Raw genomic sequence first — 13,823 nt, 5'->3', positions numbered from 1 at the left:
TTTTTTCTATATATACATTTCTATAAACTAATTGATTGATAAAATTATTGTATGCATTCTTTGTTTTGCTTTGTTCTGCGTTTTGCGAGTAATTTCAGCAAATTTCAAACAAATATTGCTTTCGATAAAAAACCATTTCATTTACCAACTACATTACCCTTTTTGACATTTTTAATTTTTATTCCATGTTTGCATTTATTACATATTTATGTATGTAAGTATATAACTACTTGTCGTTAATAGATAACTCCATAAAGACAAAGCTTCGCCACTTTATTAGTTTTTTCGTGTGCAAGTGATAATTTCGTACGTGCAATCACAATATGCCAAAAATTTTGATTTTCATTTTATTTTGTAATATGCTTTGTACACGCTTAAATCAGTTTACTGCTTCGGCATTGCAATGTTCTCGCTCGATAAAGTAAGATTATATTGTCCGGGAAAAGGGTGGAATAAAATATGTAATTTTTGTAATAAAATAAAAATGTCAATTAAATTATAATCTCTTTGCATTTAACCATAGTAATTCTGGTTCATTGGCGGCTGGGTGGGATAGCTTTTAGCGCCGGACGAACTGGAGGATGATCCAGAAGAGCCCGCAGACGGATTCTCGCTGAAAAGGCCGCCGAAGTTACGGGATCCCAAAATTTCGCTGATGGGACTGCTGCCGCCACCGCCACTACCACGGTTTGCGCTGCTGCCGCCTCCACTAAGCAAGCTGCCCAGAAAGTTGCTGGCACTGCTACCTCCGGAACCACCACCACTTCCGCCACTGCTGCCACCACCACTGAGCAAACTGCCGAGGAAGTTACTTGCACTGCTGCTGCCACTACCACCACCGCCACCGGCACCGCCACCGCCTCCTCCCAACACACTGCCCAGCAGACCGCCGAGAATGTTGCTACCCGATGAGCCACTACCTGAGCTGCTGCCGCCGCCATAACCACCGCTTGGCGCATAGCCGCCGCTTGGTTGGTAACCACCCGCAGCGCCACCACCAGCTCCACCACCGCCACCGCCGCCGCCGCCTCCTTGCAAGGTTTTGGCAATTTGACCTGCAATAATACCAGATACAGCTTGACTCACCGCTGGACTAGAGAAGAAATTGGAGAAGAAGCCACCGCCTTCCTTGTCTTTGGGTTTCTGCGGCGTGCTACCACCACCATATCCGGGTGCATTTGGCACATAACCACCACCGCCAGCATTGGGATTGTAGCCGCCGCCAGGTTGGTAGCCACCAGGTTGATAACCACCTGGTTGATAGCCACCTGGCTGGTAGCCTCCAGCTGGTGGTTGGTATCCGCCGGGTTGTGGTTGGTAGCCGCCATAAGGATTGTAACCACCCGCAGGCGGGCTATTTGGTAGTGTGGGATAAAGACTATGACCACCAGAGCCACCGCCACCAAAACCACCACCAGCGTTGCCACCGCTGCTGCCACCGACATTGTTGCCATCACTGAGATCCGGTATCGGAGCGCTTGGATTGTACGAGTTGTGCGTTGTGCCGGTGCTCACTATGCGCAGTCGCATTTTCAATTGTTTATTTACACACATTCATACATACATATATGTGGGTTTTGGTGAATGTGGAGATGTATGTAGGTGTGTGTGTGTAAGCGGTGGTAAATTCAACGTGTTTCGTAAGATTCAATTCAATTTGTACATTTAAAAGTCGTTTAAGATAAGCGATTATAATTTTGTTTAAGCGGTTTTAACACAAAATATTCGCAGCAGCAGAGCGTAGTAGAGTTGAGTACAGATTTAGCCAAAAAAGCATTTGAACAGAAAAAGAAGAACAAAATGAAAATTAGATACAAATAAGCACATAAAAATAAATGAAACTACAACACAAATATTAATATTATAAATCTAAGCATATACTACTTAATGAAATCTATTCCGAAAATGCGACGAGGTTTGGAATAGAAAAACTTTGTCTGAGGTATAATTTTGTACGTTTGAGCACAATGCGTGAAAGCGATTAAAATAATTCTAAATGCTGATCCATAGACAAGCGACAAAACACGAAAAGTTTTATAAGAGTTTTATAAAGGTTTGCTAGCGTAAAACTGAAGAGCAAGTACTCTATTGTAAAATCCTTATAAAACGAAAAGGGCCCAAAAGGTGGAGCTTCTTAATGCAAAATGTTGCTCTATTACTAATTTATAAATTGTATGTTGGTAGGTTTGCAAGGGTTGTGCGCTGGGTTTAGGACCAGCCACGTAAATAAAAACTCCCAGGAGAGAATTACCACGACAAACGTTTAAATGACTAGGGTTTGAGGTCATGCACCTGTCCGGAACTTTAAGGTGCCTCTGCAGGTCTGGTTGAAATCCTCCTAAAGACAAAACCTGAAATAACCGCCCTCCAAGAAATGCGTTGGACAGGGCAAGGCAAAAAATGTATGGGGCCTTGCGACGTCTACTACAGCTGCAATGTAAAGCAGCACAAATTCGGTGTTTGATTTGTGTTGGGAGAGACTCACCTAATAGTGTAGTTCGCTCCAGCTAACGAGCGTGTAGCCCAAAATCCTCATCAAAGCGAGGTTCTTCGACATCTCGCCCATTTGCGCGCAACCCCCATGGAAGACAAGGACGAAGCAACCAAAGATATATTTTATGAGCGCTTGGAGGACATATAAGATCGCCGCCCGTCACGATATAAAAATCGTGCTTGGCAACTTAAATTCCAGGGCAGAAAGTTCAGCCTCCACGATGAAATGTGCGAAAACAGACTGAGGCTGATTGAATTCACCGGGGCCCGAAACATGGTAGGATACTGTACTAGGTTCATAAGGTTCCGGATCGAAAAACAAGAAACCAAATCGACCATGTTTTATAGACGGAAGGCTCACTCTGCCGCAAAAAATGTGCGCCTAACATTGCAAGGAAAGCTCAACGTCGAAAATCTGCAATCAGAGTAGACGACCAATTTATGCGCCACTCGATCCTCATACTTGAAACGTATTTTCCGCAATAAGAAAACAGAAACCGAAATACGTGAGTGAAAAGAGCTTGAAATGCTGGCCGACAAGGAAAATGTCCGAAAATTTTATCAGAGAATTAGGCCACTTTCGGAAGGTTTTAAGACCCGGGCGAACACCTTAAGAACAACCATGGCGACCTAGTGACCCTACTCCAGAACGTGCCTAAATTATGAAATAAACACTTTTCCGCCCTATGAAACGGTAGAAGCGCTGAAAGTTGTGGAAAAGATAAATCCGAGCCCCCAGTAGATGAAAGCGAATTCGATTCAGATTAATGCTTTCTCGACATCTGGAATGTAAGTGTGCTCTGCCCAATCCAGAACAAAGGCGACCCGCGACAACTACCGCGGGATCAGCCATCTAAGCATAGAAGCCTTAACAGTGTGGTATTTACAAGAAAAGGATCGACACTCACCATGTATTTGTCCATTCAAATCCGCTTGCGACAGCACTAAAAGGAGTTGCCTATATGCCGCGGCATCTGAATTTGGCATTCCCGCGAAACTACTACGGCCGTGTGAAATGACATTGAGCAATACCACCAGCTTTGTCAGAATTGGGAAAACTTTCTCCGAGCCGTTCGATACAAAACGAGGTTTCAGGCAAGGCGGCTCCGTTTCGTGCGATTTCTTGAATCTGATGTTGGCGAAAATAAGAGATACAGAACGGAACCGCTCAGTAATTGTTTACTACAAGAGCATGTAATTGCTGGCATTTGCCGATGGCACCGACACTATCGGTAACAGAAACCGCGAAGTCTGTTGATGATCTAAGACCACTGGCTTTGAACGGCGGAGTTGCTGTTTCAAGTCCGAGTGAACTCGATGAAGAAATCTGATGAGGAGCTCCGAGTGAACTCCGAAATAGCAGCTATAACTTCTACGATGTGTAAATTATTGTTGTCTTTCCTCAACATTTTTCATAAAAAATGGTCTCAAGAAGTTGTTCTAAAAGGGGTACCGCGCTAATAAAAAGGTAACGTAAAAAACAATCATAGCTCTAGGTTCCCTATGTTTTTTTTTTGCACTTTATACAGATTTTCCAAACCTCATCCCATTTTAGTTACAATTAAGTACTTTCTAACACAATTGACGAAAATAACTTCTAAAATTAAAAAAAAAAAATATATATGTGTTCAATAAAGTGAACTTGTAATTCTTAAACGCAATTTATTACACTTTCTTCACATACACAAATGCATGCTTGCATGTGTATGTTGTTTTATTTACTAATTAAAGCCTTTACGCTAATAAATAATACACTCTCTGTTCAATTACGATATATCTAAGTATAATTTCGTTGAATTTTCCTTAAACTATTCAATTCTTTTAATTGTTTTTTTTGTTGCAAATTCTAAATGCTAAACAACTCTGCAAGTTCACTAAATTTTATAAGTCTTTAGTTTGTGTATTTAATGCCTCAAATACAAGTTCTTTAACAACTACATATTTTCAAGAGCATCCGCATATTTACAATTAATTTTGTTATTATTATTATTTTTTTTTAGTATTCCATTGTTGTTAGTATTTGTTATTGACAACATTTTTTGTTTGTTCGTTTGTTTTTGTTTTAGTATTAGAGTGAACACAATATTATGAATGGCATAAAATGCTAAATTCAATACTAAATGCCCATTGTTATTAGTTTTTTAGTTAAAATAATTGAATTATTTATATACTTGCTTACATGTAATTGTGTCAATATATGCATGTGTTTGTGTGTGTGTATTTAGTAGCTCTGTTAGTTTTGAATTCGAATGGTCATGCGTAAAAAATGTTAGTAGCGTTTATGAAAATTATTTAATTAATTTGCTAATTAATTTGATTGCATTTGTTTTGAATAGTTGGCAGCTTTTGCTTCAGTTTCCGTTTCCGCTTCCGTTTTTATTTTATTTTTTTTTTTGATTTTCTTAGCATTGAATGTGGTTTGTATGTTTGTATGTGAATGCGTATGCAAATAATTAACAACGGACGGAACTGTACAAATAAATTTAAATGTTTCACTTAAACGGTTTTTGTTGAATGAAAACGAAAAAAATGTGCCTTGCGGGTGAAAAATATAAAATAAATTTTTATTTTAACTTGGTTTACAAAAATATTTGAGATAAACATAACTACACAACAGAAGTATATTTATGTACTTATTAAGTAGCGTTTATGTATTTGATTTTATGCGTTTTTCATAGACATGTTTATACATGTTTATATGTACGCATATTACGTATAATTGCGTTCATTTTCTAAAATCGTACGAGATAAATTTTTAAATGCTAGCCTTCTGCAAGGAAATGCTTTCCTTTGTCGAATATCTAATAATAGATGGATATTTATTTATGTACAAAGATATTTGTGTGTTTTTTTTTTCTTTAATTTTTGATTTAGCTAGTTTTTGATTACAATTTTGTCGCGTTTTCAAAGGAATTTTTGGGACAGGTTTATTATTTTTGTTTTACTCAACTGCTTCTTGTTTTCATGCGTATAAACGTTTTGTTTTTAGATTTTCGTCGAATTTCGTTGCTAAGCATCTGAAATATAATTATCTCGGCTTTTTTGTATGCTACTCAATAATTTTTTTAAGCACATTTACGTATGCCAAAAAATATGCAAACTATGTGAAAGTAGTGGAAACATTCGAGTGAAGTTTGATAGATTTTGAAAAAAAAAAACTTAAAGCATTCTAGTAAAGTAAAATTTTCGTTTTTTCATTTGAATTTGGAAAATTTGAGAAAATATGTACGTAAAACGAATTTTTCACATTGCATATTTTTAGGCATTCTTTCATTAAAAGTTTTTTTTTTTAGATATTTTTTTTTTAATTTTTAAATTTTTATTATTAATTTTTTTTAATACATACACACATTTGTGGCTATCCTTTTTAAACATCTTAACATTTTATGTAGCTTGATATCTTACATTGGTTCAACGTTTCTAGTGGGTCATCTCTGTTTTTTTTCGTTTCTCTTGCATGCAATGCTTTGTAATTTTTTTCGGTAATTAATATCTCCTCATAATTTTTGGAATCTGGTTTTAAAAAATTTCTTTCGTTTTTTGACATTTTACACATTTGGCATATTTTTAATTCATTATTAGGTGTTGCTTTAAAGTTAACTGTACAAACTAGCTTATTATTGATTTCTTGTATTCTTTTATGTTTTTTTTCTAATTTATGCTTACAAAATTTTTTTTTGTAGTTTTGTTTATTGAAAAAAATGCTTACTTACTAGCGCATAGTTCGTTGTGCTGACAAAGTTTTAAGCAAAATTAATTAAATGAGCAATAATGTATGAATTTATTTCTGCAGGGTACACGGAAGGCTTCGTCAAAAAATAAATCACTTTTAAGATTTAATTTATAAACGTCTGTACTCAGTAATTATAACAGTTTTCAAACTATTTACATAAGTTTTGAAACTAAATTTTTATGAAACGTTTGCAAATCCACTTCTAAGAAACCTAATTTCGATTTAGAAATATCAACTTCTGTGCAAAATATACAAATGGCTGCAAAGTTTTCTAAATCAAGCTCCAATATTTTGATTACAGTTAATAAGGATAGCTTATATACACATATACGTTTCGTAAGTAATTTTGTGGCGATAACATATTTTTGATTGCGCAATGTAGGTTTTGGGATTCTTAGTTTACTGACCCAAGCAAGTAAAGCGCATAACTGCAGTGGAGTTTTTATTGCGTTGTATAGCTTTTGGCGCTGGAAATTTCCAGTGTTTCTGCAGTTTTTATTAAGTTAAATGAAAGTTTCAGAAAATAAGGATAAGTGTAACAAATTCAATTAAAAGTAGCAGGGAAACAAATATCACCAAAGCAACCCGTTTAGTTTAATATATCGAGGAAGCTTTTCGGGAGTATTTGCCGCTCTACTCTTGGTCGAGTCATCACTATGCTTGGTGAACGCGATATACTAACTTCATTCGAAAGTTAATCGTGAATATGCTCCGTTTTCCCGTTACTTTAGGTTCCTTGCCGTGTTCTATCTTTTAATAAGACTATGTCGTCGATGTTTTTGCAAATCCGCCCATCGCCATCTTACGGCACTCAAATTTTACAGGAGAGCGAAAAAACGGTTTATTCTTTGAAGGCATTGCCTTGATAGGCGGTATTTTCTCTAGCTATTATGTTACATAACTGTTGTTTTAACAACGATTTAACGATTTGTATGCATAAACCTCGATGCCTAGAGTTCAGGGTTACCAAATCTCATTTTTGCCACAACGGCGATTTAGGCGGTTTTGCAGCTGGTCGATGGGCGGTTTTGCTAAAACATCGACGATATACATTTTGGCTGGTATGTATACGAATATTCAGCAGTATTATCTCAGACATTAGAAGTGTGGTGTCGAATAGGTGTAGCAATCAGACTATTGGCTTCTTAGCCACACAATGTTATTTAAGGTGGCTCTTTCGCATAATCGTCCGTCTTATGCTTTGCTATTTGGTGGCAAAGCCAATGTAAAAAACTCAAAAATTTGGTCTTTTCCTCGGTTATAGGGTTAGTGGGAACCTCAAGGTTCGAGTCTTTTACATATGTATGACTTTTTGACTTGTAAACAACACAGTCGAGAGATTTTTCAATTCTGCCATTATAAATCTTGAAAAAGTTTTGAATAATCGGTTTATAGATAGAAAAGGAAAGGATTCTCAGAGAGGCAATGGGTTAGTCAGCCATATTTAAAAGTATGATGACGTTGAGCACCGTACTGGGCTTCTTAGATCTGCAGCCAAATGTCGACTAAGTAGCAGGCGAGAGATGAATCTTAAGCTGCCATTGTGAGATTGGCAGTATTCTGTTTGAGGTCGAGAAATTTAATTTCTGAATGAAGATGTAGATAATTTACGTAGAAATGGCATCAGGTCATAAAGATTTTTCTTTATATTTGTTGTTAGCTATCAATTTTTCTGCCTCGTGCCAAATCTATTGACTACTGAGTCGCGTAGTATTTAGCACGATGGTCTTCTGCAATAATGACACAACTCAAAATTTCTTGTTTTTTAACTCAAACAGGGCCAAAATGATATAAATGTAACTAAAGAACCAACATTGATACGAATGAAACCACTTTTGGGCATATTTATCATTTAAGGATTTGGAATGCAGTTAATTCTTGAAATAAATTTGTCAACCTAAAAATAAACGAGTTTTATGGCCAAGAGAATTGTTCACAGAGAATTGAGGATGTATGAATGGCATTCTAACTGCCACTATCGATTTTAAAATTATTTTTAAGAATTATATTTATGCTAGTCACTGCGGGTAATTGACGCTCCGCTTTCCAGCGACTCCTGCCGTAGAAAGCCATTTTTTCTTCAATTCCTTTTAATTCTCTTTTCTTTTTTCAAATCACCCTAGATTTTGAATAATTTGCCATGGATTTATCAAATCGTTTAGCCAACCTGCTGACGATTCTATCAGTGGTTAATGTAATAAATGAATGATTTGACCTTTGACCTACTTATGGTTGGCATACCGTAAAATTTAAGTATTATTAAGGCCACTGTAATCAGTGTAATTGCCGGCGTACAGTAAGTGATCAATTAAACTATAAATGTAAGGGAAAGAGGCATAGCTGGTTCTGACTAGTCTTGCTACCTTAATTAGTGAAATTGTATTCATAATCGATGGAAATATTACTGGCTTGGATAGAGCGTTCTATAATCACAAATCAATGCTGTGATGAAGGTGTTGCACATTGAAGTGATGCAAGAATCACATACGCCATTTTGATAAAATCAATTAAATTTAGTCAACTAAAAAATTGCAGAAATGCCATAAATGTACACAAATTATTCAATTTTGATTTAAAAAAATTTTAATACTTAGTTTAGAGATCTCCATTGCAGTTATTGGCTTATTGCTTTAAACAAATCTACATTTTTCGATTTTTAACTTTTGCGTACAAATTCTTTATACACAAAAACTGAAATTTCAATTTTTCTTAAAACAAAGCGCTAACCAAATTTGATCAAAATTAAAATAGCGATATTTTCAAACCCATTAAACACTAAATAAACGTTGACCGTTACCAACAACACTACACGAACACTTCTGCCACATCGACGTCATGCAACATTACGTGCTGCGTTCACAGGCCAAACGCTGCGATACCAGCGCCGTCAACAAAGCGTAACCGCATGCAACCAAAGTAAGCGTCTGCCAACTAACAGCTCCTCGCCGATGCGCTGCGCCAGATGGGTGCGGCTGTGTCTGGCGATTGTAGGGATTCTGGTTCTGATATTGCGGTGGTGGTTTGTTGTACATATTCGCATTTTGATAGCCTACATTGCTGTTGCCATAGTAGCCGCTAGGTGGCGCCAAACCGCCGCCACTGCCGCCCAATATGCCATTACTGCCTCCTGGTGGGCCACCAGTGCCGCCTGGCATCGAATAGTATGGCTGTTGGCCGAATACGAAGCTCGGACTGTAGGGGTTCACCGGCTGCAGACTGCCTGGATAGCCGGGGTTCAGCACACTACCTGGATGATTAGGTTGGGGAAATTGTTGAAATGAGGGTGCTTGTGTGGGTGAATTATAGGGGAAAATGGGCAGATTGGGCAGGACTGGCACCGACTGGGGCGCACCGAACACATAATGGGGATCAATGCCGCCGGTGCCGCCGTTCGGTCGTAGCTTTTGTGCGCTGCCGGGCGAGTCGTTGCCGCCGTCATCGTGACCATTGTTGCCATAATTTGAATTCACATTGTTGCTATTTTTATTCGCATAGCCGTTAATGTTGTTAATACCGCCACCGGGTGATGAGTTGCTGCCAGTGGCGGACGATGATGAGCCGCCGCCATTGCTGCTGTAGTATGTGTGGGTGTTAAGCGTTGGATTGGATGAGGCGGATGAGAAGATGGCGTGCTCGGGACCAGGCTTGTAACTGGATCCTGAGCCGAGTGAAAGTGGAGTGTAGATGGTTAGAGGATGCAGAAGTTAGATGATTTTTTTTTTTTTTTATTGACATTTTTGATGCGTTTGTTATGCCGACAGCCAAAGTGTTAGAAAGAGGAAGAGAATTAAGAGTTATGCATTTGTTATTTCAGAGCAATGGGAGCGAAAAGGAGTAGGTTATATGTTGATAATTGTTAATTGATCTACATTAGATGCCAACAAGAGAGTATATTTAAAACATGCGTGGATTTCAATTTTCATACTACGGTTTACGTACAAATAACAACAACAAATGCAGTGCACAATTAAGGGTCTGTCAGCTACCACGACGACTTTTAGTTTACGTTTCAAGCTTAATGATTAATGATTTAAATGATTGGGTAGTGACTGAAGCAAACAATAATTAGCAAAATCAATAAAGAACAAGAATGATTATAAATACGAGTATCTTTACAACAAAGCAACATAAAAAAGTTAAATTAAATTTGAATTTTTATTGCGAATGGTTTTGTTATTTTGAATTTGCGTCGTTATCATGATTTTCATGTATTTAGATGTGTGTGTGATGTATCTCCCATTTTTGCGATGTTATTTGCAAGCGTTGTGAGGCCAATTCGTGAACTTATTCAATGCTATTCACTTCAAGCGGCAGTTTTGATCTTACTTGTGAGTGTTTTGCAAGAACTTTGTCGAAATCCTACTAAATGCTAGTCAAGCTTCTAATTTTAACGTAAAAATATAAATAAATAAATTTTGATTGATGCATTTTTTGGGAATTAGAATTGTAAGGTTCTATGCTCAAACACAAATTTAAATTGGATGTCATAAGAGCTGTGGAGTCAATGTTAAAGAGTCTCAAAGACCTTCAATCTGTTGTATGCTTCTCAAAATATCTTTGAAAAATATAACCTACACTGGAGCATTTGGCAATAAATTACTACGTTGATTATATGGGTGGCTAAATGAAGGAGGCTTGCTTCAGTGGGTTTAATCGATGCCTTGGATGGGTGAAGAATGTATACACAAAGTTGCAGCGTTTAATTTTCAATAAAAATTTTCAGATTAGTCAATAATTCTCTTCAATTTGGATGGTAAACTTTAACTTGATTCCGGATAAGCTATTTTGAATCCTATTTCCGCCCATCATACGTTTATTTATTTATTTATTGGCGATGGCCTGCCAAAGAGGTTTTGGGTTTCGTTGACAGTTCCCCCAGTTTGGTAATTCTCTTTCAGAGCGCTTCCTTTATCGCCCTAGGGTAGGTCCTATCCCAAGGAAGGGCTCATGCCTTATTAGAATCAAGGCAGTAGCCATCTAACTACTCCAGTATAATTCCAGAATACTTCACTTCTGTGAATTATTTTCCTGGTAAAAAGGACGATGGCTGCCTTAGAAGGATTAATATTAAGACCCAAATCAACACACCACCGTTTTGCTGCATTAAGTCCATTTTTAACGATGTCGCAGAGTGAACTCCGGCTGTTCAAAATGGGGTCCTTTGAACATAGCTCAATCTTAACCCATAGCAAATAAATTTACGAACTACAAGGTGTCAAGACAGGATTTTGGCATAGATGTACATGTGTGGCTTCCATCTTGGTATCTACTTTACGGGTTCAGGATGATGTGATTACACTATGCAAAGGTAAGAATCTAACAATATTATCCAATACTATCTAACTATTAAAAAAGCTTTAGTAGTACTAAATGGAAAACTCGAACCTGCACCGTTAATGGGTATTCACCGAACTCCATGTTGGAGTGACATCGCTAAGCCTTCAGGAAGGGGTTTCCTGTCTGTAATTCTTCGAATTTAAATTGTTAATATGACATTTGGGTGTGGTCAGAAACGATTCCTTTGCTTACGGCTGGTATGCTGATGATGACCGCTGCATTGTGCTGAATTGATTGGCAAAAAAGTGTGATTCTATCAATTTGAGTGTCAAGCCTTCCCTCATGAAGTTCGCGATCTTAATGGTTCATACTCTCGCTAACTTTGAACAATAAGAACGGTTGGACTCACTTAATCTGCCCTTTTTTGCTTGGGTTTGAGCTAAAACTTTGAGTGGTGGCTATGAGTGAATGCCCTATAATGCCTCCCTCTAAATTATCTTCAATTTGCATACAACTCTTTGAGAAACTCATTTAAGACGAAGGTTAATTTTTGATTTGAGTTTTTCTAATTCCCAAAAAATTAAACACCAAAAATAGTCGAAACTAAATAGCTCTTACTGTTGCCTTACGAGTACTAAAACTAAAGTTTTAATCAAAAAAAAAAAAAAAACCAAATCAAATTAAATTAAAAAATATAATCACCTGACGGATTAACTGGCGCCGACGACGACGAGCTGGAGCCAGGTTTCCTCTGACATTTCGGATAGTTGCCGCAGTCCTTGCCTTCGCGCTGAGTGTAGCTGCACGAATCGCTGGTGATGACACACTCCTCGCTGGGCAGACAGCCAATGTCGTTGCAGCCACGTCCATATTCTGCAGTGGCGCAAATGGCGCAAATGGCGCGACGACAATGCGGACGGGTAGGCGTGCGTTTTTCGTTGTTGTTGTTGTTGTTGTTGTTGTGGTGATTGTTGATTTGATAATGTTTTTGTAGGACAAAAATAAAATTCATACAATAAAGAAGTATAGAAAAGTAAATAAGTAAAAGCAAGAATACAATCGTAGGAGAACATAAGAATGGAGTAGGGGGGAAAAAAAACAAAAACAAAAGAGATAAGTATTTGAGTGTAAACGAAAGGAATGACGAATGAAATGGAATGAAAGACATTCATATTTGTGTGCCAGTGTTTTCCGTTTATGGCTTGGGTGGGGGGTGGCGGGTGGGTGCTGTGTGAATGGGCTGATAATAAATAATGTTATGACATGTTGACAACACTGGCACGGGTGAAAATTACTCAAATATTTACAAAATGTTGCGGAAATTGATGAAAAAGTGAAAATGCGTGAAATATGCGCTCGCCGTTGGTATGGGTGTGTCAGTGTGTGGTGTGTGCTTGGCGAAAATGAATTGGTATTGTATTGGTGTGCGCGTGACCGGAAGTGTAATGGAAAATATGCTCGAGTGCTGAGTGAGGGGTTTGGTGTGAATTTTCCACTTGAATGTTTACATAAAGTAGAAAAGGTTTTGGGATTTCAGTCAGAAGTCGAAAGTTGTTGGTGATTTGAACATTTAAGTGAAGATGATGCTGGTGAGTTATGCAAAACTGTAAACTCCTTAAACGGTCATTTAAAATTCGTTACTTTTTTGTGGTTGGTGAAAGAGAACATAGAAACATTCCGCAACGAAGGAATGCAACGCGGAGGCAAGAAGCAAACAAATTCGTTTATGGAAATTTAAAAATTTAAAATGTCATGATTTTTTTTATTTATTTTATTTTAACGGGTGATTTTTTTGAGGTTAGGATTTTCATGCATTAGTATTTGACAGATCACGTGGGATTTCAGACATGGTGTCAAAGAGAAAGATGCTCAGTATGCTTTGACATTTCATCATGAATAGACTTACTAACGAGCAACGCTTGCAAATCATTGAATTTTATTACCTAGAAAAGTTGGCAGAAAATCCGCTTTTTTATCGACAAATTTTGTTCAGCGATGAGGCTCATTTCTGGTTGAATGGCTTCGTAAATAAGCAAAATTGCCGCATTTGGAGTGAAGAGCAACCAGAAGCCGTTCAAGAACTGCCCATGCATCCCGAAAAATGCACTGTTTGGTGTGGTTTGTACGCTGGTGGAATCATTGGACCGTATTTTTTTCAAAGATGCTGTTGGACGCAACGTTACGGTGAATGGCGATCGCTATCGTTCGATGCTAACAAACTTTTTGTTGCCAAAAATGGAAGAACTGAACTTGGTTGACATGTGGTTTCAACAAGATGGCGCTACATGCCACACAGCTCGCGATTCTATGGCCATTTTGA

At 37.8% G+C, this 13,823-nt stretch overlaps 1 protein-coding gene across 4 annotated transcripts in view; it reads right to left on the bottom strand.

Moving 5' to 3' along the window:
* Positions 1–252: 252 nt before the first annotated feature.
* LOC118732995 (glycine-rich cell wall structural protein 1) overlaps positions 253–13,823 on the bottom strand; it is a 172,159-nt gene continuing 158,588 nt past the window's right edge. For 3 of the 4 annotated variants that reach the window (XM_036462140.1, XM_036462141.1, XM_036462142.1), the window contains 2 exons: positions 12,206–12,376; positions 253–1,514 (listed from right to left, as the gene is read on the bottom strand). In XM_036462140.1, coding sequence (XP_036318033.1) covers positions 514–1,514; positions 12,206–12,376 — 1,172 coding nt within the window. In that variant the 3' untranslated portion in view covers positions 253–513. Of the gene's footprint in view, positions 1,515–8,319; positions 9,885–12,205; positions 12,377–13,823 lie in introns of those variants that run through there. The other variant, XM_036462143.1, reaches the window with a different exon arrangement.

This window comes from Rhagoletis pomonella, unplaced genomic scaffold, assembly GCF_013731165.1.
Source record: "Rhagoletis pomonella isolate Grant_MI unplaced genomic scaffold, Rhpom_1.0 Rhpom_scaffold_00002, whole genome shotgun sequence".
NCBI classification, from domain to species: domain Eukaryota; kingdom Metazoa; phylum Arthropoda; class Insecta; order Diptera; family Tephritidae; genus Rhagoletis; species Rhagoletis pomonella.
Note: the sequence above shows the minus strand (reverse complement) of the source record. Positions and strands in the feature narration are given on the sequence as shown.